Here is a 23753-nt window from a genome sequence, read left to right as displayed (position 1 = left end):
AAGTAAATATGCTCCATATGAGCTTCATTATCCACTCAAAACATGAAGCTGGAGGCTGAAGATGATAACATGAACTTACAATAAGTGCTGTCAGTCATACGGATACAACCCAAAAATTCAGGCGCCACATTTAGAAGAGTTTTCCCTTCTCTCACTAGAGAGACAACAATAACATGCTGCTGATGTGACACTGGACATGTGAGCATACTGAAAAGATATTTCCTCTCTCTGTTTGAGGTGAGAATGACTTTGTGTGGATAGAACTGAAATCTTTATTAAAGCCTTTTTTTGGGCCCATTGAAAACGGAAGGAAGAAGTGCAAATGAGCACAAATTCTTAAATGTTGAAACAGGATCAAATCTTGGTTAATAGTGAAGTCACAGAGAAGCCATCAGCTCTCACTGGTGTGGTTCTGCTGAACCGCAGCACACATTGCAGCACAAAAGGAAGAGTCTGATTGCGTTATTTTATCTTTCAAAAGCGAACCAGTGATATGCAGTAAAAAAAAAAAACGGTGAACATCTTAAAGCCTCATGCACCTACAGTACAAATACTTTTACATTTAATATAAAAAGTATGTCACCTTTGTAGTCAGTGTTGTTTTATTGCTACTCAGTAAAACTCAGTTCATCAGTGAATCACTTCAACCTGATGAGAAATCAGAACAGAAGACTGAGGATGAGTCAGTTAGTGTGCAGCAACTTTGCTGTAGCAACAGGAAAGGCTTGGATTCCTGTTGGTACAGTATATGTTCAGATGAAACAGGCTTCAGGTCTCAGCAGAGTCAAACCTTCCATCAAACATGGAGAGATTTGGAACAGCACTCACAAATTTTGCTAACCATGTCTCTAAAGCGACTGGTGTCTACACCACGCTCATTCTGATTTTTTCTTACCATGTCCTGCTTAACAAGGACTTGGCTTGCACCTGCAGAGCACAGCGCGGAGACTGCGGGTTGTACTTGATTATGCCAGTGTTTATATTACTCACCTTAATGCTCTGGATGGACAGAACCTTTCAGAGAGCCTGGAAATACTCATGCAGGAGGCGTAAAGCTCACTTTGTTTGTCTTTTATGTCGTCACGTTCTCAAAGCAGCCGTCATTGGCATGCTGTGGGTTGCATTTGTGTTAATTGATGGAGACTGGTTTGTCTGCTGTTCCAACTATCACTTTCATGAACAGCCACTGTTAGCCTGCAGAGACAAGGAAGGAATCACAGTTGAGGAGCAGAGACTCATCAATGAGCTGCTGAACACATCACGGGTGAGTTTTTATCTTTCTGTTTTGACGACATCATGGCTGTCACTGTTACGGGCGCCAAGTAACCTGGTCGTCGTTGGTTTCCTGCAGTTACCTGATCCGTTGACAAGAAACCTGCTTTCCTGCAGAAGTTATAGTGACTGAGCAAAGCTTGGTTGCACAGCCAGATATTTGTTCTTTTTGGCCTCCAAAAAATGACGTTTATACACATCTACTTTGCAACAGCAAATTTGTTCTGCAAGAAACATAATGTGTTCATCAACATAATGAGGAAACAACATATTCCAAACGTATCTGCAAAGCAGAGGACTCACTCCCGCCCTGGGGGCCTGAGGAACATTTACAAGCTTTCAAGCTTTCTGGATGATTTTCTATAATGTTTTGTACAGTGTCCTGTAGTAATTAGTCTTTGCTGAACTGTGGTGGCAGGAAGGTTTGGACCAGATAAAGCAAAATAAGTCAGTCGTATACTAACAGAAAACTGCTGTCTTTACAGCGCCTGCCCTGTCATTGTGCCGTCCAAATGCTCAAAACCATTAAAAAATATCTCTAAAGTGCCATGTCAAACATTGAATTAACTTTCAGTACACTTACAAGTGTACTTACACGAAACGTAATTTTAACTTTTTATCAAATTGCAGCCAACAAAACAAATGTGGCAGCTGAGAGTCTGGCTAGATTCGTCAGTCACAACAATGAAAGTTGTCATTATATATGTGTTATATGGGAATGGACAAGAACAAACACAGACTGCAGAAATTCAATATTCCATTCAAATTTCAAACAATACATCGCAGTATCATCAGCATAGAATAGTATCATGCATTTGTCATGAGTAATCACAAAGACTTGATTGAAAAATAATTAGAAAATAATGACCCTGGTATAGAACGAGGCCCTTTCATTAACATTTTTATTAACATTTAGAAAGTTACTACAAAGACACAAAGACGCTGTGATAATACAACCTGTTCTTTGATGCTGTTTTTTCAGGCTATTGGCTTGCCTCTTCTCCTCTGTATCCTATGTCTGGCTGCCTTTGGGCCATCATCATGTCATCATTCAAGAAAATCAAATCACCAGAAAAACAGTTTGGGTGTGATTATTTTGGAAGAAGGGAAAAATCTGGTGAAGCAGACAATGAGCGAAGCTGCAAAAAAGAAGATGACACCAAAACTCCAGACCTGTGTGGACAATGAACAATGGCTAGAATGCTTAGACATCGCTGATGATCTGATTCCAGAAGTGTCCTCTCCTTGCTGGGGATCCAGATCACCAGGTGACCCTTCATCTTCTGGACAATGAACTCACTCGTCACCTCCTCTGAGTGAGGTCCCTTTTCCATGACCTCATGTTCATCATGCAAAGATGTTGTCTGTTTTAAGGTGCCTTCAATCACTTTAACAACATTGTAATTACAAGGTGCATTGTGAATCCTGCTTCATTGAGAAACCTAAACCTCTGCTGTATTTTAGCAGGTTGACCTGACCTGTGAGCTGTGACTGGGTAAAGTCACAGCTTTGCTTTGATACTGCTGTGTTTTTAGCCGCTGCTGCAGCTCTAGACTTGACAGTCTTGTTGGTCCACCACTTTGGTCCAGACTGAAATATCTGAACAACTAGTGAATGGGTTGCCATGAAATTTGGTACAGACATGGAAGTTTCTCGGATGATATATCCTGATGATTTTGACAATCATTAATCAAGAAATGGTTCCAGCATTGTTCTCAAACTGTTTTTTTTTTTGGACGTTTGGGACGTTAGAGGTGTTGGTAGGTGTATTTTTAGCCACGCTAACTGCACGGCTTTCAGGATGAAAATGTCATTTGGTTAGTTAGCCACTTTAGTGCAGACTGAAACATCTTAACTATTAGATGGATCGCCATGAAACATATAGATCTTCCCCAGAGGATGAATCTTTGAGTTAAGTGATCCCCTGACTTTTCCTCTTGCACCACCAGCAGCTTCACAATTGTGGTTTTGAGTGAAATGTCTCCACAAATGGGCTAACCCTGCTGCTCAGAGATTTATGCAATGTCCACAGTTCTGCACCTTTGTTGCATGTCATTCCCCCACCTTTGCCTTGTTCCCTGTCGTACCTTTACTGTTACTTTCTAATTATTAATTAAAGTCATGTTCTCTTCAGGATGAACTGTAGTAACTTTGGTGATCCTTTGACTTTCCATCATCAGGGCAACATTTTAATGTGGCCAGTACTTTGGTTTATGACCGTGGAAAACCTGCTAAACATCAACATCAAGCATGTTAGCATGCTGAAGTTAGCATTTAGCTCAAAGCACTGCTGTTTCCACTGTTTGTCTCAATGGTAAAAATTCTTTATTCACAGACACTAACACCACTTAAATGTCTCATATCATGGCTGAAATAGATTTTCTTTATTGTTTGTTCTGAATTAATTAGTTTATTATAACATTCATTAATCAGGTAATTAATTTAATGGAGATGAAGTGTACCTGAGTACAGCAGATCCAAAGAAAACAAACCAACCAGACATAATTAGAGGACAAACAGCACCAGAGACAATCAGAGACATCACAAAATAGATTAAAAGCTAAACTTTTAAAATCAGCCGGTGGGACGAGTTTAAGTTTTAAAATCTTATGTAATTCAGGTGTTCAGCAGTGGACGGCAGGCTGTGCAACTCAGTGTTTACCTGGGGGGTAATTAGAGATGAACAGACCTGAGATCTGCTCAGGTGCAGCGTTTGAAATGTGAGAAGAGATGTGATGTGCTGAGACAGAGTGTAGTTCTCTTCTTTTTGCAGCTTCCTCATATGATGCACAGGGATTAGCGACATTCACTTCCTGAAACAAAAAGCTCGGTGATGAACTGCAGCAGCTTGTTTTTAAGGTGGAGAATAAAGGAAATCTCCATCATCCAGCACACACGATGGCTGACTTCGCCTCAAGGCACAAACCTTCGTTATTCTGATAGAAGAAACACGTTTTATCTTCAGTTCCTGTTGCTCCACATGATGTTTAACCTCTCAGATATCTATAAGATTTATATTTATAAGATCATCCACCTTTTGATACTTCAGTTCATAGTACTGAACTTCATGCTTCATGTTGTCTTTCCTCCTTTATAAAAAGCTTTTATTGATGACCACATAAAACAAATTATTCAAAATTCTCTGGAGCCAAATATTTATTTATTTTCTAATTTAATTCTAATCAATTGATAAATTGACCAATTGAAAAGCTTTTATAATACAATTCATTCAGCTATCTTGAGAATTATGCCTAAATTTAAAACAGATAATTAAATCCAACTTAATAATTTTTAAAGAAAAAATAATTTAATCTTCTAATAACAAACAGATCGACTTAATTTTGTAATTCCAAATTTAAACTGTTCATTCATCATTTAAACAGAGGCAGCTCATTAACGGTTGATAAATGATAAAACTGTAAATGATTTGGAATAATTTAGTGATCATTTGAGCCAGGTGATTGACTCACTCTTTGTTTTTGTGCGTCTCAGTTCAGAGGTGAAGTTTGGAAATGAACAGATAAAGTTCAGTCGCGCAATGAATCACGGGAGATCAAGTGTGACCAATCACCTTTCAGTACACCGTGTCAGGTGTTTGCGTCTTCTGTTCGGTCCTCAGTTTCCTTCTCTCGTCGGTAAATATTTGTCTCTCCGTCAGAAGCGAGCTGCCGTTTGAGTCCTCCGGTCTGGACCCGTTTAAACCGGCTCTGACCGCGATCCGGCACCAGTAAGGACCCTTAGACTCACAATCTAACTGAAACTCGCTGAATTTCGCTGTTTCCGCTATATTTCTGCCTGTACCTGGCTGCCACAGACACCTGTCGCCGCTCACCTGTCGTCGCCATGTAACAGCAGGTAACAGCAGCAGAGCGCGAGGCGGAAACCTGAGAAACTGCGGTGGAGACGGAATAAAGAAAAGGGACAAGAGGAGACCTGAAGCAACATGGATTTATTGGATTCAGGACAGAAGTTCAGTCCGAGACAGGTGAGTCCATACCTGTAATATTAAACCCACTGTGACGTCACCGCCTGGACAGGTTCGTCAGTTTCACCTGAGATTAAAACCGGAAACCAGAGGAGCTCTGAAGGTTTCTGCTGAGTGTGATGAAGGAGGTTTTAAATGGTCTGAGGTGGTTTTCAGGCCGGACTGGACTGGTTCTGCTGTCTGTACTGGTTTGAATGGTTCTGAATGGTCATGACAGGTAAACTCAGAGATGACTGTGATCAAAACACACATTTACAGAACAGACATTCGACTTTTCTCACAGACTTAAAACATAATTAAGTAATAATTTAAAACAGTTTGATAATCAATAATATCAAAAGTTATTAATCAGACAAACTAAAACAAAGAAAACTGCTTTTCTGTGATTCATCATGAAGTGAACTAAACTTTGATTCCTGGACAAAACGTTGAAATCGTTACAGAAGGAACAGCTGATTGATGGTCGATCAGATTGATGGACAGACAGTAATCATCATGTCTCAGAGGACATGAAGTGAAAAGTGTCCGTGATGTTCAGCTGAAATCAGCTCTGAGCTCGTTAACGCTCATCTGGAAGCAGACCTGCAGTGACCCTGAAACGAGCGTCATCCTCCTCGTCACAGTTTCTGCTTCAGAAAACATCACGATCAATCCTCCCAATAGATGAAGATCAGTTTTCTGTCCATCAAATGATCGGCTGATTGTTCCTGCGCGAACAATAAAAGATGAAATAAACAGCAGAAATACACCCTCACCGCTCACCTGCTCAATTAGCTCGTCTGATGAAGAAGATCGATCAATGCGTCACACAGCAGCTCTCATGTGATGATATTTAATGTGTTCATTTCTCAGCTTCTCTTGAAATTCCTGCAGTTCTTTAGAACTCTGTGGCACTTGTTTGAATTGTGTTACAGATGATATCAGGTTCACCTGTGTGTACACACATACAGCAGATATTAGCCTAGCTTAGCACAAAGACTGCAATCAGGGGGAGACTGCCAAGCTACATCAAAAGAGAAACTGTGTTATTGATCAATCAGGGGTAGAAATGTAAAAAGCAGCTGTTTGCTGCAGCTGTTTGTTTTGCAGCTGTTTGCTGCAGCTGTTTGTTGCAGCTGCTTGTTGCAGCTGTTTGCAGCATCTGTTTGTTGCAGCTGTTTGTTGCAGCTGTTTGTTTTGCAGCTGTTTGTTGCAGCTGTTTGTTGCAGCTGTTTGTTTTGCAGCTGTTTGTTTTGCAGCTGTTTGCAGTAGCTGTTTGTTTTGCAGCTGTTTGTTGCAGCTGTTTGTTGCAGCTGCTTGTTGCAGCTGTTTGCAGCATCTGTTTGTTGCAGCTTTTTTTTGCAGCTGTTTGTTTTGCAGCTGTTTGTTGCAGCTGGTTGCTGCAGCTGTTTGTTGCAGCTGGTTGTTTTGCAGCTGTTTGCTGCAGCTGTTTGTTTTGCAGCTGTTTGTTTTGCAGCTGTTTGTTGCAGCTGGTTGCTGCAGCTGTTTGTTGCAGCTGGTTGTTTTGCAGCTGTTTGCTGCAGCTGTTTGTTTTGCAGCTGTTTGCCTTGTTTTGCTGCTGTTTTCTGCAGCTGTTTGCTGCAGCTCTTTGTTTTGCTGCTTTTGAGCAGCAGCTTGACGTCACACACTGTAACAGGGTGTGTGTTTGAACTGCTGACGCCTGCAGGACAAGACATGCTGGCACATCAGTAGTAGAGACATTCCTATCCGCCACACCTGCTTCACCGTGACCCAGTTGAACATTTTCACACAGAGAGCAGCCTGAACACAGTCTGCAGAGTCCGGGTGAAGCTGCAGGTCAGCCAGCACGACGGTCTGTCTGATGCGGCCATCAGGCAGTTTTACTTTTTGGAAATGAATTCAAATATTGTGAGTTTCACTTCATTTATTCAGTGTGCTGCTGTTTTCTGTTTGACAGAAGCAGTTAGTTTGTTCCACCAATCAGCACTCCAGCTAGAACTAGGGATTATTTTCAGAACTGATTAAACTGTTAATTATTTTTCATTCAAATGTCAGTGTTTTCACACAGTCCTGGTTTTATTTATCAGATTCATGTCTTGAAGTTTGCGGTTCACCCAGAATTGAACAATTGAAATTTTAACACCGGTTTAAAACCAGTGCGTCCTTACAGAAATAGCGTCTTGTTGCTCAGTAGAACCAGAGGAAATCGTCTCAGTGAAAACCGCTGACAGTGTTCAGTTGTAGTGACCAACGACTGCCAGCTGACACAGTCCAGAGGGGACGTTCAGAAGCTCACAGCAAGCTGGGGGGAGTTTAGGAGGTGCTGGAGCAGCTTTTTATGTGTGTCTCTGTGTGCAGGATGACTGGGACACCACCCTTCACTTCCTGCCGGCCACAGACTCCAAGCAGCTGGAGAAGAAACCCGGCCGCAGGAAGAAGCTGTGGATCGGCGTCGGCCTGCTGCTCGCGGCTGCTGCTGTGGCTCTGCTGACCGGACTGCTGGTGTGGCACTTCCACCGTGAGCTCATTTAACAAACCTTTATTTAAACCCCTGGAGAGTGATGGCATGTACACCTGTTCACGCTGAGAGCTGATTGGACCAGCGGCCAGCTCTGTGTTATCAGTCCGCTGGGGAATATGGAAGCAAACATTATGCTGATATGAAGCTTTAATGGGCTGATTCATGGAACAGAAACTCTCACAGTAATTCAGATCACTGAGACTGAGACGACCCAGAATTATTATTGGATCATAATAATCATTGATGTGTTCATGTGTTCATCACTTTAATGCTGCAGCTGATTAACTGGAGCTCAGTTTAAACATTTCAGTTCTCAACATTTGAAGCATTATAATCAGGATAATAGCAGATTAATTTTCTGTCAATCAGCTAATCAATGAATCATTGTTTTAGTTTCGACTGAAAAGAAAAACTCCATTAACTGTACTAATAATGCTGGGCGGGTACTAACCACCCATCCTCCACCCCCACCCCTTCAGTACGCAGTGATGTCAGAGTTAAGAAGGTCTACATCGGCTCGATGAAGATCGATAACCAACGCTTCCTGCCGTCGTATGAAGATCCCAGAACCCCTGAGTTTACTAACCTGGCCTCTCTGGTCAGCCAGCAGGTGAGACTTCACACAGTCCCAAAGCATCATGGGAGTTCTCCACATGTGTGCCACATGTTCCACTTTAATGAATACCTGTCAGACTATAATATCTCTGATATCCACCTCTGCTTTGTGGTCCCCGTTTCTCTGCATGTGTAGAGCTGATTGAACTTGATATAATATTTATGTGTATTTATACATAATGTTTCTGTGTATTTATTAGTATTGTGTAGTAACATGTTTTTAGTGTCATACATGTCAAAATCTGTCTCCAGTTTTGTCTCCACTAAGCAGTCTTTTAGCACGTTGATCGCTCATGCTGTGTTTTTCTTGGTGTTTTTTTCGTGTCTTTCGGCTTCAACCTGGTCCGTCTCTGTGTCCTCACGTCTCTTGGGCCTTAATATTCTCCTGACAGTCCAGCGTTGTTCTTTACTTTTCTTGTCTTTTTTGCTGGGGACATCATTCTCCAGTCAAGTGTTGGGTCCTCTCAAAACAAATTAAAAGTAATGTCCGGAAAATGCTCCATATTAGCTTGTTACATTAACGGATTGCCCCTTTAGTCTCTGACTGTTGCTATGGCTTCCCTAGCAATAAACACTGCTGAATTTTGACAACTGACCAATCAGAATAGAGTATTTAAGAGTACAGTGTTCTAAATATGTTAATATAGTGTTTCTGTGTATTTATATATAATTATATATAATGTTTCTATATATTTATATGTTTATATATGTTTTTATATAATGCTTATGTGACTGCTTTGTCTTTCAGCTGAAACTGATTTACTCTAAAAACTCTGTGCTGGCTAAATCTTTCCAAGGCTCCACAGTCGAGGCCTTCAGGTAACGTCACAGAAACACGTCACTGCTGCGTGCTTCCTCAGTGATGAAGATTTACTCTTCTGTTATATTTCTGTTTGTGCGCAGATTAAACAAAGAGTTTAATTATTTTTTAACTTTGAACGGCGCTAGGCTAGCTGTTTCCCCCTGCTTCCAGTATTTATGCTAAGCTAGGCTAACCACAACCCGGCTTCAGCTCTGCAGTGAACACAATCCATTTTAGGAACTCACTTGCAGACAGAAAGAGAATAAATGCCTTTTCCAAGACTCTATATAAATGCTGCATCATACGAAGACGAACTGTCCCTTTAAGAGCGGATGCTGCTGAGGCTCTGACTTTGAACTGAAGCTGAACCGACTTGTAGCTGTGAATCCTCATCTCCCCTGTGTTTGTGCAGTGAGGGGGACGGCGAAAGCGACAGCGTTGTAGCGTATTACGAGTCGGAGTTTGACGTCCACGTCTCCCAGCAGGCGTCGCTGGACGACGCCATCGAGTCTCTGATGCCGTCGACAGGAGGTCAGCAGGGACGACAAGGACGACTGCTGCTGAAACCCACCGACGCTCTGAGCGTCAACACCGTCATCTCACGAGGTTTGATCTGATTTACTAACAACTGTTAACACGTCTTCTTCTAGAACTGCAAACACTGTGGATCTCACAGCAGGTTCACCTTCCAAAGATGGTAACAAGGTTTTTACCTCCTTCCTGAGGTAATTCAAAGGTATTTCAGTGAGTTCAGGTTGGAGTGTGAGGCATGAAGACAGTAATGCTGGAACATTTCATCATTATAAACACCAAATAAAATGAATCAAGGTTGAGTTTAGTGTCTAGACTGTCTGTTTAAAGTTACTGATGATCATGATTGGTCACAGTTTAGAGTACTGACACTGTGAAACTTGTAGCTGTTAGTTTGCACAGCGCTGGAGGTACACCACCCGTAAAACTGCTGTTCCAGGAGCATTCAGGAAACATTGTTGTATTTTCTGGTCAGGTGGTCAGGTCCAGACTCTTGTCGACCTCCATCTGCAACAAGTCCTCATTCTGAAACGACAGAATAGATCATGTGCCAACGACTCCAAACGACACGATAGACTGTACCAGCGAGAGGCTCATTGACTTGCAGAACTGGAGTTACATCCAGTAACTATTATTTAGCAGCAAGAAACAATCATAGTTTGCTTAAATTTATGCACCGAAACATCTCGGTTAAATATCAGCTGCCCTCGATACAAAATCTGTCACAAACTCAGTTAATCTGAGAAAGATGAAACCATCAGATTCATGACGCAGCAAAAATATCAGCGGTGGTTTAAAAAGACAACTATGAATAAGAAAGCTTGATGTGTGTGATGGTGTTGTTGTGTGTATTTGGTTGTGTATTTCGTTGTATCATTGTGTGTATTTGGTTGTGTTGTTGTGTGTATTTGGTTGTGTAGTTGTGTGTATTTGGTTGTGTAGTTTTGTGTATTTGGTTGTGTAGTTGTGTGTATTTGGTTGTGTTGTTGTGTGTATTTGGTTGTGTTGTTGTGTGTATTTGGTTGTGTATTTGGTTGTATCATTGTGTGTATTTGGTTGTGTTGTTGTGTGTATTTGGTTGTGTAGTTTTGTGTATTTGGTTGTATCGTTGTGTGTATTTGGTTGTGTTGTTTTGTGTATTTGGTTGTGTAGTTGTGTGTATTTGGTTGTGTAGTTGTGTGTATTTGGTTGTATCGTTGTGTGTATTTGGTTGTGTTGTTGTGTGTATTTGGTTGTGTAGTTTTGTGTATTTGGTTGTATCGTTGTGTGTATTTGGTTGTGTAGTTGTGTGTATTTGGTTGTATCATTGTGTGTATTTGGTTGTATCGTTGTGTGTATTTGGTTGTGTTGTTGTGTGTATTTGGTTGTGTAGTTTTGTGTATTTGGTTGTATCGTTGTGTGTATTTGGTTGTGTATTTGGTTGTGTTGTTGTGTGTATTTGGTTGTGTAGTTGTGTGTATTTGGTTGTGTAGTTTTGTGTATTTGGTTGTATCGTTGTGTGTATTTGGTTGTATCGTTGTGTGTATTTGGTTGTGTAGTTGTGTGTATTTGGATGTGTAGTTGTGTGTATTTGGTTGTGTAGTTGTGTGTATTTGGTTGTTTCGTTGTGTGTATTTGGTTGTGTTGTTGTGTGTATTTGGTTGTGTAGTTGTGTGTATTTGGTTGCGTTGTTGTGTGTATTTGGATGTGTAGTTGTGTGTATTTGGTTGTGTAGTTGTGTGTATTTGGTTGTTTCGTTGTGTGTATTTGGTTGTGTTGTTGTGTGTATTTGGTTGTTTCGTTGTGTGTATTTGGTTGCGTTGTTGTGTGTATTTGGTTGTGTAGTTGTGTGTATTTGGTTGCGTTGTTGTGTGTATTTGGTTGTGTTGTTGTGTGTATTTGGTTGTGTAGTTGTGTGTATTTGGTTGTTTCGTTGTGTGTATTTGGTTGTATCGTTGTGTGTATTTGGTTGTGTTGTTGTGTGTATTTGGTTGTGTAGTTGTGTGTATTTGGTTGTGTAGTTGTGTGTATTTGGTTGTGTTGTTGTGTGTATTTGGTTGTGTAGTTGTGTGTATTTGGTTGCGTTGTTGTGTGTATTTGGTTGTATCGTTGTGTGTATTTGGTTGTGTTGTTTTGTGTATTTGGTTGTGTAGTTGTGTGTATTTGGTTGTGTAGTTGTGTGTATTTGGTTGTATCGTTGTGTGTATTTGGTTGTGTAGTTGTGTGTATTTGGTTGTTTCGTTGTGTGTATTTGGTTGTGTTGTTGTGTGTATTTGGATGTGTAGTTGTGTGTATTTGGATGTGTAGTTGTGTGTATTTGGTTGTGTAGTTGTGTGTATTTGGTTGTATCGTTGTGTGTATTTGGATGTGTAGTTGTGTGTATTTGGTTGCATTGTTGTGTGTATTTACAGTGTGTTTGTGTGTGATTTTGTTTATCTTCCTGTTCACAGCTATTGACCCACGCATGACGAGGACCTCTTTGTTTGGTGAGAACTGTTCATTTCTATTAATGGAAGCTCTGTTGTGTTGTTTATATTAAGTTCTTTCAGAGTAAAGTTCCTCCCAACAGGACGGGACCGTTGTTCAGTAAATCTTTGTTTTACTTTGAAGAGTAAAGTCAGAAGATCATAGTCCCTGGTTCTGTAGTGGACTATTCCACGAATACTCCCAGAAATCAACATAACTGTGAACATTCTTAGAGACTGTGACTGAATCAGTGTCAGTGTGTGAAGTAGGTTTTGTCTTGACTGACCTCAGATAGTTTTCTGGTTGATTCAGTTCTGTTTTTAGACCAGGTGTGATCCAGGTGAGGGTTTTTGTCGAGTTTTTACTTTAGATCACATTTCTGTTGTCATTTTTTCAGTGAGAAAGTCGTTCAACATTCACGTCAGTAAAGCGGGCATCGTCCAGTCTCCGGGGTTTCCGGACTCCTCGTACCCGCCCAACATCTTCCTTCAGTGGAGGCTGAGGGCCGACCCCGGCCACCGAGTCCGGCTGGACTTCTACACCCTGATCCTGGAGGATGACTGTCAGCGGGACTTCATCAAAGTCTACGACTCCCTGGCTCCAATAGAGCACCAAGTCCTGACAGAGTAAGACGCAACGCAGTGATTCACCAGAGTCTAACGGTTACATTTTCTGTGTTCCAGTTAGTGCCCGAAGGATTTGATTCCATAAAATTAGAGTAAAATAGAACAGATTAGATTAGAAACCCATGGAGCACCCTGGTAGCTCTCCTGGTAGAGCTTGAACCACATTCTAGTACCGCCATCGCTAGCTACAGCATCAACCAGCCCTGCGTTGTCACTACAGCACCGAGTTCAGAGCAACTGCTGCTCGACTGATGCTGAATTGCTGAACCTGATAGAAATATTCGAGACATTTGAGAGGTTAACGTGTGTTTGCTGCCCCCTCTGGTTAAGGGTTTCAAGTCTGTTGCACCTCTCGCCTTCTCGCCCACACCTGTAGCCACACCCAGCAGTGATGTCACGCTGCACTGACACACCCATTGATGCACAAGTCAAACCACTAGAGGTCAGCAAACACAGCTGCTGTTTAAAAGCAGTTTATGACAGAGGTCACAGTGTTTTTACTTATTGGATGAAAGAGCCACACTGATTCCTTTTCTGTGCAGTATTTAGTCACTTATTGGTTGACATGTACACCAACACATCAGCCAACACATGAGCTCATTCCACAGTGTGTCTGTCTGCTGTGAGCAGGACTTCAGATCCAAGTAAATCCAGCTCCATGTTTGTGTGGTCCCTCCTCAGACAGTGCGGATACCCTCACGACTCTCTGTCCTTCCTGTCCTCTGGGAACGTCATGTTGCTGACTCTGGTCACCAGCGAGGAGAAGAACTTCCCCGGCTTCAGAGCCAACTACTCCCAGATCCCTCTGAGCGAGCAAAGTACGACAGGAAGTACAGTCGCAACAGTAACCGCAGATATCACCCTTCTTTAGTAGAAAAGCACCAAAACAACACTTCACTTCTTTCTGCTGGTGTGAGGATGTGTCTGATAATAATCTCATGTCCTGTTTCAACCCAATGATATTTGCTCCAAAGATAAACTTCCAACAATTTCGTACACAAACAGAATTTCCTGAAAATATAAACCAGGAAACTTCTTTCCATTTAGAGCTGAAACAACCAGTCGGTCATTCAGAGTTGACTGATAGAAAATCAACCGTCTGCTTTTTCGATGGAAGATCAGAGGTCAACCAACCAACCCAAGAACAAAGAGGGAAAACGGGTCAAGATGACATTTAGTGTCCGCTCTGCAACCACTTTTCTCGGCTTTCACAGATTTTCCAGCCAAACGTCATTGAAACAAGGCGAAATAAAACAGAAAACTGCAGCAATATTAACAAAATTGCACTAGATTTCACATTATTTGATTTTTAATATTGGAAACACATGAAGAGCTGCAACAATGAATTGATTTGTTGTCTACTATACTTAGTTTGAGTAATTTTTTAAGAAAAAAGTCAAAATTCTCTGATTCCAGCTTCTTAAATGTGGATATTCTCTGGTTTCTTTATTCCTGTGAAAATCTTTGGCTTTTGGCTCGTTGGTTGCAGCTTTGATTGGGAAAAAAAAGATACTTAAAGTGATGAGATATCGAGATTACAAATATTACGATAAAGATGCCATCAGTTGTGTCACAGTTCTGACTCCAATCAGTGGGGGGTCACAGGGATATCAGTGTGACCTCTGACCTCTCCACAGCTACATGTCTAACACATCAGTGTGACTGTCTGTTGTTCAGAGTGTGGAGCTACACTGACCGCAGACAAAGGCTCCTTCTCCTCACCTTTCTACCCCGCCAACTACCCCCCACAAACCTCCTGTGTCTGGAGGATCGAGGTAAGTCCACATTTTAAAATTCTGACAAGAACAACAAGTAAAGCAAAACCAAAATACTGATGATTTAATCATTCTTAGAGCTGGAAATGTAAGGTTTGTCCTGAGAGTGGCGCTAGAGGAGAGGTCATGAGGTCTTTGGAATCTAAAGGGTTCATCCTCTGGAGATCAGCACATTTCATGACAATCTGCCCCGAGTTTAATATTTCTTCTGCATGAGCGGAAACATCAGGAGGTTAGCAAATGTGTTAGGGTTGAATAATATCTGATAATGTATCAATGAGTACGAACAGAGGATGTCACAGAGCTCGGCCAGCTGACCTGCTGTCTCCTCTGCAGTGACATTTATATGATATCTCATACTGTCATATTTAATCAGTTGATATCACTGATCTTTCTGAGCCCACTGAGAGTTTTCTCAGTTGGCTCCTAGTTTTGCTTTTTGGCACACTGACTGATAAGTTTGTGTTTCAGCTGTTTTCATAAAACAAGCTGAAGACAAGATGAACCAGCTGTGCACTTAATGCTCAGCAGACAGACATCGTGAGAGACGAGCTGGTGAAGAAAGTGAACACTTAGCAGCTAACGGTCAATTATTTGCCTCAGGACATGGTGCAATCTGATGTCTAGATTGTTTTGCTGCCCCCAAATGGCCAAATGATCAACTACAGCTGCTTTAAGAGTCCACGGCAGCTCTGCGAGGCTGCACGGAGACACATCAGTGCACTGAGCTCAGCGCTAACAACAGTATGCTAATATGCTCACAATCACAGCAGCTATAGTGGTCACAATTTTAGTTTAGCATTTTAGCATGCTAACATTAGCTTGTAAGTGCTAAACACAATGGGCATGAATATCTGAATGTCTGAAATATCTCAACACTCAAAGTTAATCAGTTATATCAAGACAATTATACTTACATACGTGTAGCGCCCCCCGCTGGCGTCTGTTGACTGTCTTAAATGCTTCATATCACATTTAGAATGAATTTGACTTTATTTGGGATTTTGTAATTCTGTCTGATAATTTTGTTTTGCCTCCATTATCTTTGTTCTTTAGGCCCCAAAGGAAAAGTTTGTGAAGATTCAGTTCAACAAGTTCCTCCTGGGGAATTACAGTGACCAGTGTCCCAATGATTATGTTGACGTCAACGGTCAAAGGTCAGCCGCCAGCGCTTCGTTTCCCCCACAGCTTCGTCCTAATGCCTCTCCATCACCCATAGTCCAACCCAGAGGCTCCTTCTCTGACAGCTTGTGACTGTGGAGACTTGCAGGACTTTTGACATGATAATTAGCTGTGACAGCGGTAAGACCTGGACTAGACCAGAGTGATCCAGATATGACTGCAATGACTTGATGTCATCAGACGTGTTATTAAATGAATTTGGTTGTAATTAATCAGTGACTCACAAAGATGCAAAGTCCCTGTTGTTCAAGTCTCAAGTATTGGCTATTAAGCCCAGAGTTAAGTCCCCCTCTTAGACCAAAATGTCAATAGTCAAGTTTTAAGTCAAGACCCACCACACCTCAGGTTAAGTCCCAAACAAGACCAGCAAGTCCCAGGTGAAGTCTCAAATCTAGAAGAAGTCCCGAGTCAACACTAACAACTATAAGACAAGTCTAAATGTTGAGCTAAACAAGGTGTCACATTAGGAGCTTATCAGTAAGTGGAGGTCCCCCTTAAGCAGGTCTGTGATTTTAGATTTGAACTTTGATGATTTGAGACTTGAGGTGCAGCACTGGTTCCTAATGAAGATGCTCTAAAGTTTGACGCGCTACATCAGTCCGTAGAGCCACTTTGGACGACAGCTAACTTGATTTTGTCAGTCCACCCACTGACATGTCCTCAGATGTCCCTGATGAATCTTCTGCTTCTTCTGTTGTAGACTGTGTGGCAATAAGCCAAAAAGCACTGTGGTCACCAGCCGAAGCAACATAATGACCATCAAATTTAACTCCGACTCCTCCTACGTGGACCAGGGTTTCACTGCGGAGTACGAAGCCTTTGTCCCAACTAACCGTAAGACTGATTCATTTATTTTGATTCAAAGATCGCAGGCTGGCCACTTTTCCAGGCACAGCTCGGTATTCAGACTGATTCCTTCATGGCATTCAGTGTGTTCAGTGTCTGATTGTTTGATGCCATCGGTCAGCTTGTCCCGGAAGGTTCCAGTGCACCAACAACCTGTGCATCAACAGGACTCTGCAGTGTGACGGCTGGAACGACTGTGGAGACGGCAGCGACGAGGACAACTGCAGTGAGTTCAAACCACGGACTGTGGATGACTTTTTAATCTTCACAGAAAACAAAACATTTAGAGCAGGATCGATTCTTTCAGCCTGAAAGATAATCTGAACGGCAGGTTCGCTCACCTAGAGCACTAAAACGGATTAATCTTTAGCGGGAACCAACGGGCTCGGAGCCGAGAGCCACAGACAGGAAGTCAGGAAGCGTTGAGAGACGAATGAACATGTTTTTTTTTTTCTTTGTGTCTCCGCTCAGCCTGCGATGCGTCTCAGATGAAGTGTAAAAATGGCCGCTGTAAGCCGAAGTTCTGGGAATGCGATGGGTTTGACGACTGTGGAGACGACACCGATGAGCAAAACTGTGGTGGGTGAAACCGACTGAATACAGCTGTTACTGAATCAAATAAAAACAGCCGACAACCCTCCAGATGCATTCACGTCCACAGCAGACTAAATGATCAATGTTGTCATTCAAGTTACAGGAAGATCTGAATGTTCGAACCAGCGTCTCACTGTTGGACACGTTCTTCTTCCTTTGCAGTAAAATGCAGAGCAGGAGAGTTTTCCTGCAGAAACAGACGCTGCATCCCAGAGAAGCTGAAGTGCAACGGAGAGGACGACTGCTCAGATGGATCCGACGAGTCCAAATGTGAAAAAGGTAAGAAGCAGCGCCGCAAATGGACGCTTTCAGAATGTTTAAGAGTGAGAAAAATGCTATTAATGCATCTCGTCTCCTTCCACCTTCATTAAATACCATATGTTTGGTGGAATAATCTATTTGATATTTTAGGCTGCTCACAGGCTCGGACCAGAGCTGCTGCATGTTCATAAAGTTGATTTATTTGTAAAACATATTCAATGATTTGTTGCTTGATGCTCCTGCTTTTCCTGCGTCATAAATACAGTGGATAGAAAAGTCTGCACACCCCTGTTCAAATGCCAGGTTTAAGATAAATAATCTCACAACTTTTTCCATCTTTAGTGTGACCTGTACAACGCAATTGAAAAAACAAACTGAAACCTTTAAAGGGGAAAAAGTAAAAAACTTAAAATAGCCTGGTTGCATAAATGCACACACCCTTTGTTGCAGCACCTTTGGCTTTTATTACAGCACTGGAGTCTATCAGCGTGACACATCTTGATGTGCCAATATCTGCCCACTCCTCTTTGCAAAACCGCTCTAAATCTGACAGATTGCGAGGGCATCACCTGTGCACAGCCCTCTGCAGATCGCCCCACAGGTGTTCGATCGGATTCAGGTCTGGACTCTGGCTGGGCCATTCCAAGACCTCAATCTTATTCTGGTGAAGCCTTTCTTTTGTTGATTTGGATGCACGCTTTGGGTCATTGTCGTGCTGAACGATGAAGTTCCTCTTCGTCTTCAGCTTCCTAACAGAAGCCCGAAGCTGAACCTCATTTGGGGTTAATCAGAGGCACTTTAAATGGTGGCGCTGACTCCAATTTAACATGAGTTTGAATCTAGTTGATTAAATCTGAACACAGTCACATCCCCAGTTATAAGAGGTTCACACTTGTTGCGTTGAAGAGGTTATAGGTCACATTAAAGGTGAAAAAAGTTGTAAAATGATTTATCTTGGTGTCATTTTTTTGCATCACAGAAACCTGGCATTTGAACGGGGGTGTGTAGACTTTTATATCCACTGTCGCCTTATATTTTGCTCCATGTGTGCTCTGAATATGTTTCTGCTGAAGTCGCCGCCTGTGTGGTTTCACAACCTGTTTCCCGTCTGAGGAACCAACCGTCTGTCGTGTCCACGTATTGCTCAACCTCAAAAGACGTTTTCAGCTTAGCATTTGGTGATCGTGACAAACTGCACGAAACATTCCGTGCACAACGAGGTGAAAGCAGCAGCCTGGTCCTCGTTCAGGGTCGGAACCTCTAAAGCCAGACTTTGACGGCTCCGTAAACCTCTTTAATTAATTATTAAATAACACATAGACAAGTTTGTCTCATCTGTAAAATCCACCTCATCCTTCAGGAGAGCCGCCGTGCTCGATAACCAGCCTCATGTTTGAAGCTCCGCTCCTGCAGACTGAGGCTGTGCTCCACACCTCAGTCTGAATGTGCTGCACGCTGTGAACCAAATGAAGGATTTAACTACGCCGCCGTGACCAGCAGAGATCACACTGACTCTATCCATCACAGCATCACAGGAAGACGGATGCAGCGGACACAGTCCCACTCTGCCACCAGCACGGTGTCATCAGTACTGTGTAGTACTGTGTAGTACTGTGTAGTAGTGTGTAGTAGTGTGTCAGTGGTGACAGCACTAATACTCGTGTGTGTCCTGTGCTTCAGCTCTGGTGTTGCAGCAGTGTTCAGAGTTCACCTTCCGCTGCAGGAACGGACGCTGCATCAGTAAACTGAACCCAGAGTGTGACGGACAGCAGGACTGCGAGGACGCGTCTGACGAGGACGACTGCCGTACGTGTCCTGCACGCGCACACACACACACACGCATGGTCACATACAGTTGTGTGTGTGTGCTGTTTTTTCATCAACTATGCGTAATTGTTGTGTATGTTCGTGCGTGTGTGTGTTTTCAGAGTGTGGGACGAGGCCGTACCGCAGCTCTCGTATCGTGGGCGGTCAGGTGTCTCGGGAGGGGGAGTGGCCCTGGCAGGTCAGCCTCCACATCAGGGGAACAGGTCACGTGTGCGGAGCGTCGGTGCTGAGTAACCGCTGGCTGCTAACCGCCGCTCACTGCGTTCAGGACAACGGACCCAACAAGTAGGAGCTGCTCTGAGTGTGATTACTGATCAGAGTATAATAATATATCTATAATCATTCAACCAATTACAGTTCCATCCAGTGAACAGCAGATGCAGCTCAGTCAGAGGCTGAGCTGAACACAAACACGTCGCTAATGTTGCTAACTAGCTTACAGCTAACGTACAGTCGCTACACCAGTTTAGATGAACACATCAGTCCAGCAGTCAAATTTACCTGCAAGGTGAAGATTCATCTTTGTTGGTGAACACACCTGGAGGGACTCGCCTTAGGCTGATTAATCCTCGTCAGCAGTAACCTGACCGAGTACGTGACCCCCCGAGTGTGTGTCGATGCAGGTACTCTCAGGCGGACCAATGGGAGGCCTTGCTGGGCCTGCACGTGCAGAGCCAGACCAATGAGTGGACGGTGAGGAGGAACGTGAGGCGGATCGTCGCTCACCCCGACTACAACCCCCTCACCTATGACAACGACATCGCCCTGATGGAGCTGGACGCCAACGTCACCCTCAACCAGAACATCTGGCCCATCTGTCTGCCCTCCCCCACGTACGACTTCCCAGCAGGCCTTGAGGCGTGGATCACCGGCTGGGGAGCCACCAGAGAAGGAGGTGAGTTAATGCAGGATGACGGCGTTTTTATTTTTCATTGTCTGAAAGCTCCTTCGCAGGAAGTGAAGCTCGTCATGTTTCTGAGTTCACCCGAAGAAAACAGAAAGTTTTGTTTTTTAACCCGACAGCAGAAACTGAAGCTGAAGCTGCAGCTCAAAGTCCCGCCCACACTGTTTGATTGATGTAAAAGTACAGCAGTATTGTCAGCTTCATGCAGTAAAAGTACAGCAGTATTATCAGCTTAATGCAGTAAAAGTACAGCAGTATCGTCAGCTTCATGCAGTAAAAGAACAGCAGTATTGTCAGCTTAATGCAGTAAAAGTACAGCAGTATTGTCAGCTTCATGCAGTAAAAGTACAGCAGTATAATCAGCTTCATGCAGTAAAAGAACAGCAGTATTGTCAGCTTCATGCAGTAAAAGTACAGCAGTATTGTCAGCTTCATGCAGTAAAAGTACAGCAGTATAATCAACTTCATGCAGTAAAAGTACAGCAGTGTTATCAGCTTCATGCAGTAAAAGTACAGCAGTACTGTCAGCTTCATGCAGTAAAAGTACAGCAGTATTATCAGCTTTATGCAGTAAAAGTACAGCAGTATTGTCAGCTTAATGCAGTAAAAGTACAGCAGTATTATCAGCTTTATGCAGTAAAAGTACAGTAGTATTATCAGCTTTATGCAGTAAAAGTACAGCAGTATTGTCAGCTTCATGCAGTAAAAGTACAGCAGTATTATCAGCTTAATGCAGTAAAAGTACAGCAGTATCGTCAGCTTCATGCAGTAAAAGAACAGCAGTATTGTCAGCTTAATGCAGTAAAAGTACAGCAGTATTGTCAGCTTCATGCAGTAAAAGTACAGCAGTATAATCAGCTTCATGCAGTAAAAGAACAGCAGTATTGTCAGCTTCATGCAGTAAAAGTACAGCAGTATTGTCAGCTTCATGCAGTAAAAGTACAGCAGTATAATCAACTTCATGCAGTAAAAGTACAGCAGTGTTATCAGCTTCATGCAGTAAAAGTACAGCAGTACTGTCAGCTTCATGCAGTAAAAGTACAGCAGTATTATCAGCTTTATGCAGTAAAAGTACAGCAGTATTGTCAGCTTAATGCAGTAAAAGTACAGCAGTATTATCAGCTTTATGCAGTAAAAGTACAGTAGTATTATCAGCTTTATGCAGTAAAAGTACAGCAGTATTGTCAGCTTCATGCAGTAAAAGTACAGCAGTACTGTCAGCTTAATGCAGTAAAAGTACAGCAGTATTGCCAGCTTCATGCAGTAAAAGTACAGCAGTACTGTCAGCTTAATGCAGCAAAAGTACAGCAGTATTGTCAGCTGCTGCAGGTGGAGCTACTTTCAGCTACGTCATTTACTGTTAGCTGGTTTAGATGCTTCATCTGTCGACCCCCACCAGTTTTTAAGCTTCATCCGTGGACACGGTGTTAAAGATCTGATCATGGTGTCTGTCAGGCCTCGCTGCGACCATCCTGCAGAAGGCGGAGGTTCGGATCATCAACAGCACGGTGTGTAAGAGTCTGATGGACGACGAGGTCACTGACGGGATGCTGTGCGCCGGCGTCCTCAGAGGAGGCGTGGACGCCTGTCAGGTAACAGATGGAAACAGTCAGAGCACCACCTTCACCTCCATCTAGTGTGTGTGTGTGTGTGTCTGCTCTAACTCTCCTCTCTGACTCTCAGGGCGACTCCGGCGGCCCGCTGTCCGTCACCGGCCCTGGTGGGCGGGTCTTCCTGGCGGGTGTGGTGAGCTGGGGCGACGGCTGCGCTCGCAGGAACAAACCCGGCGTCTACACTCGAGTCACCCGATTCCGCCGCTGGATAAAGGAGAGCAGCGGCGTGTAGCGGCGGACAGACTCAGGAGGTGAACGTTTGCTGCGACCGTTTTTTATTTTCAGACCAAAATATAATCGTTAATATTCACAGCAGAAACTGTGAATTCTTCTTCAGTTCTGAAGCTTTTTAAGCAAACTGTCAATCAAAGAGCAACGCAGCAGAAGCTCAGAGCAGCTGGATTCGTTTTGGCCAATCACAACTCGATTTCCTTCTTTTTATAGAACAGATCAGAAGATCAGACCTGTGATGGTGTCAAATCATAACATCCACGCTCATATCAGCCATTAACATTTAAAACAGAACAATTTCTCAAATAAAAAGAATGAAGCTGTGATCTTTAGGTTTAAAAATGCTGAACAGCCTCAGCAGCGACACCCAACAGCTGCGGAATACACACAAATACACACAAATACACACAAATACCCAGAGTATCACTGCCACGCAGTGTGACGTCTGTCACACAAACACTTGATATGTTTCCTCTTGAATGTAACGAAGTACATTTACCCAAGTACTGTACTGTACTTCACTTGTACTTTTATGGAACTTTATACTTGTACTCACCAACATCTCAGAGGTAAATATTGTAGTTTTTCCTCCCCTTCCTATCCAGTACTTCAAATGAGCTCAAATATTCATCCACAAGTATCAGATATGATAGAAAAACACTGACCAGGAACATTTTACTGCAACATGAGTACTTTTACTTCTCCTACTTTCTTACATTTTGCTTACTTTTACATGAGTGTGTTTTTGAATTCAGGACTTTTACTTCCTGGAGAACTCTTTTGCAAATAAAGATGATAAAAAAAATCTCAGGGCTGAAAGGAAACTACTTGAATATCACGTGAGTAATTTCACTCAGTGAGTAATCAGTCACCGACAGAACGGGCGGAGTAACAGACGGCTGCAGCTCGCCGTCTGCACTCGCTCCGCCCTCTGCGGCAGAGCAGGTGTGAACGACAGGTGAAGTTAAAACAAACGCTTCGTGTCAGTCGCACCTGCTTTAGCTCCGTGCTAACGTGCTAGCCGGCTAACGCGCTTCTTCAGACACATCTAAAGGTTTCATCCGTTGTCTGATGGGAAATGAAGGCTGTCACCATGATTAACACTCACATGAGCGAAGTGAAAGCATGATTGGCTGGCGTGCTGCCATGGCAACAGATAGCACTTTTTACTGTAGCAGCCAGAAAATACAACAGTTCAGTAGTTTGAGTGATCAGTAATATTACATGCAGTATATATTTCAGCCATAATTCGTTAAACGGGATCAGATTTAACTGAAATATGTAAAACTTCAAATTAAATCTATTTATTTCACTGTGAAAAGAGTTGTAGTTGTAGATTTGGATGATGTTCCCATCATGAATGATAATTTTAATGCATTTCTGTACTGGAGCCTGTAAGACACAGTGAGACGAACTGATGTGTGGACGTCTGCTGTGGACGATCGGCGGAGGTGTTGAGGTTTCCTGAAACTCTCCCTTTGTCTCTGTTACATTTCCTGCTTTTCTTTGTGCAGCTCTGTTTTCTGCTGAACGTATTTATTTGTACAGTGTTTCTCGTTCATGTCGCAGGTTTTCGTTTTTCGTAGTTAATCGTAGCCCCAGTGCGCTTTTAGTTTGGTTTGCAGGATTAAGAATAGTTTTGAAGGAACGATAGCAGAATTCAGGAGATGGATTAAACTGTTAAACTTAGATTTCCTCTCAAACTTCAGGCTAGCTAATGCTTACGTGCAGATGCTTGTATGTAAAGACAGAACACAAATAT

At 42.8% G+C, this 23753-nt stretch overlaps 1 protein-coding gene across 2 annotated transcripts; it reads left to right on the top strand.

Moving 5' to 3' along the window:
* Positions 1 to 4886: 4886 nt before the first annotated feature.
* On the top strand, positions 4887 to 23342 carry LOC121612668 (suppressor of tumorigenicity 14 protein homolog). Of its 2 annotated transcripts, none has more exons than XM_041945705.1 (20): positions 4887 to 4999; positions 5125 to 5257; positions 7577 to 7736; positions 8219 to 8349; positions 9103 to 9173; positions 9569 to 9762; positions 12117 to 12152; positions 12530 to 12758; positions 13440 to 13576; positions 14436 to 14533; positions 15590 to 15690; positions 16416 to 16549; positions 16683 to 16787; positions 17033 to 17140; positions 17318 to 17434; positions 19097 to 19222; positions 19345 to 19528; positions 19867 to 20138; positions 21603 to 21739; positions 21831 to 23342. In XM_041945705.1, the coding sequence occupies exons 2-20, from the start codon at positions 5216 to 5218 to the stop codon at positions 21990 to 21992; spliced, it is 2544 nt and encodes an 847-aa protein (XP_041801639.1). In that variant the 5' UTR covers positions 4887 to 4999; positions 5125 to 5215; the 3' UTR covers positions 21993 to 23342. The 2 variants fall into 2 exon arrangements, with proteins under 2 accessions (XP_041801639.1, XP_041801640.1); XM_041945706.1 differs by having other exon boundaries at positions 4891 to 4999; positions 5087 to 5257.
* The last annotated feature ends 411 nt before the right edge of the window (positions 23343 to 23753 follow it).

Source organism: Chelmon rostratus, chromosome 10, assembly GCF_017976325.1.
Source record: "Chelmon rostratus isolate fCheRos1 chromosome 10, fCheRos1.pri, whole genome shotgun sequence".
Lineage (NCBI taxonomy): Eukaryota > Metazoa > Chordata > Actinopteri > Chaetodontiformes > Chaetodontidae > Chelmon > Chelmon rostratus.
Note: the sequence above shows the minus strand (reverse complement) of the source record. Positions and strands in the feature narration are given on the sequence as shown.

What these genes read in the sequence shown, in the direction of transcription:
- LOC121612668 (XM_041945705.1), top strand. Translation starts at nt 5,216, where the DNA reads ATGGATTTATTGGATTCAGGACAGAAGTTCAGTCCGAGACAG. An exon ending in AGCCTTTGTCCCAACTAACC is followed by an intron (nt 16,550 to 16,682) that starts GTAAGACTGATT and finishes GCCATCGGTCAG; the next exon opens with CTTGTCCCGGAAGGTTCCAG. An exon ending in CAGGACAACGGACCCAACAA is followed by an intron (nt 19,529 to 19,866) that starts GTAGGAGCTGCT and finishes GTGTCGATGCAG; the next exon opens with GTACTCTCAGGCGGACCAAT.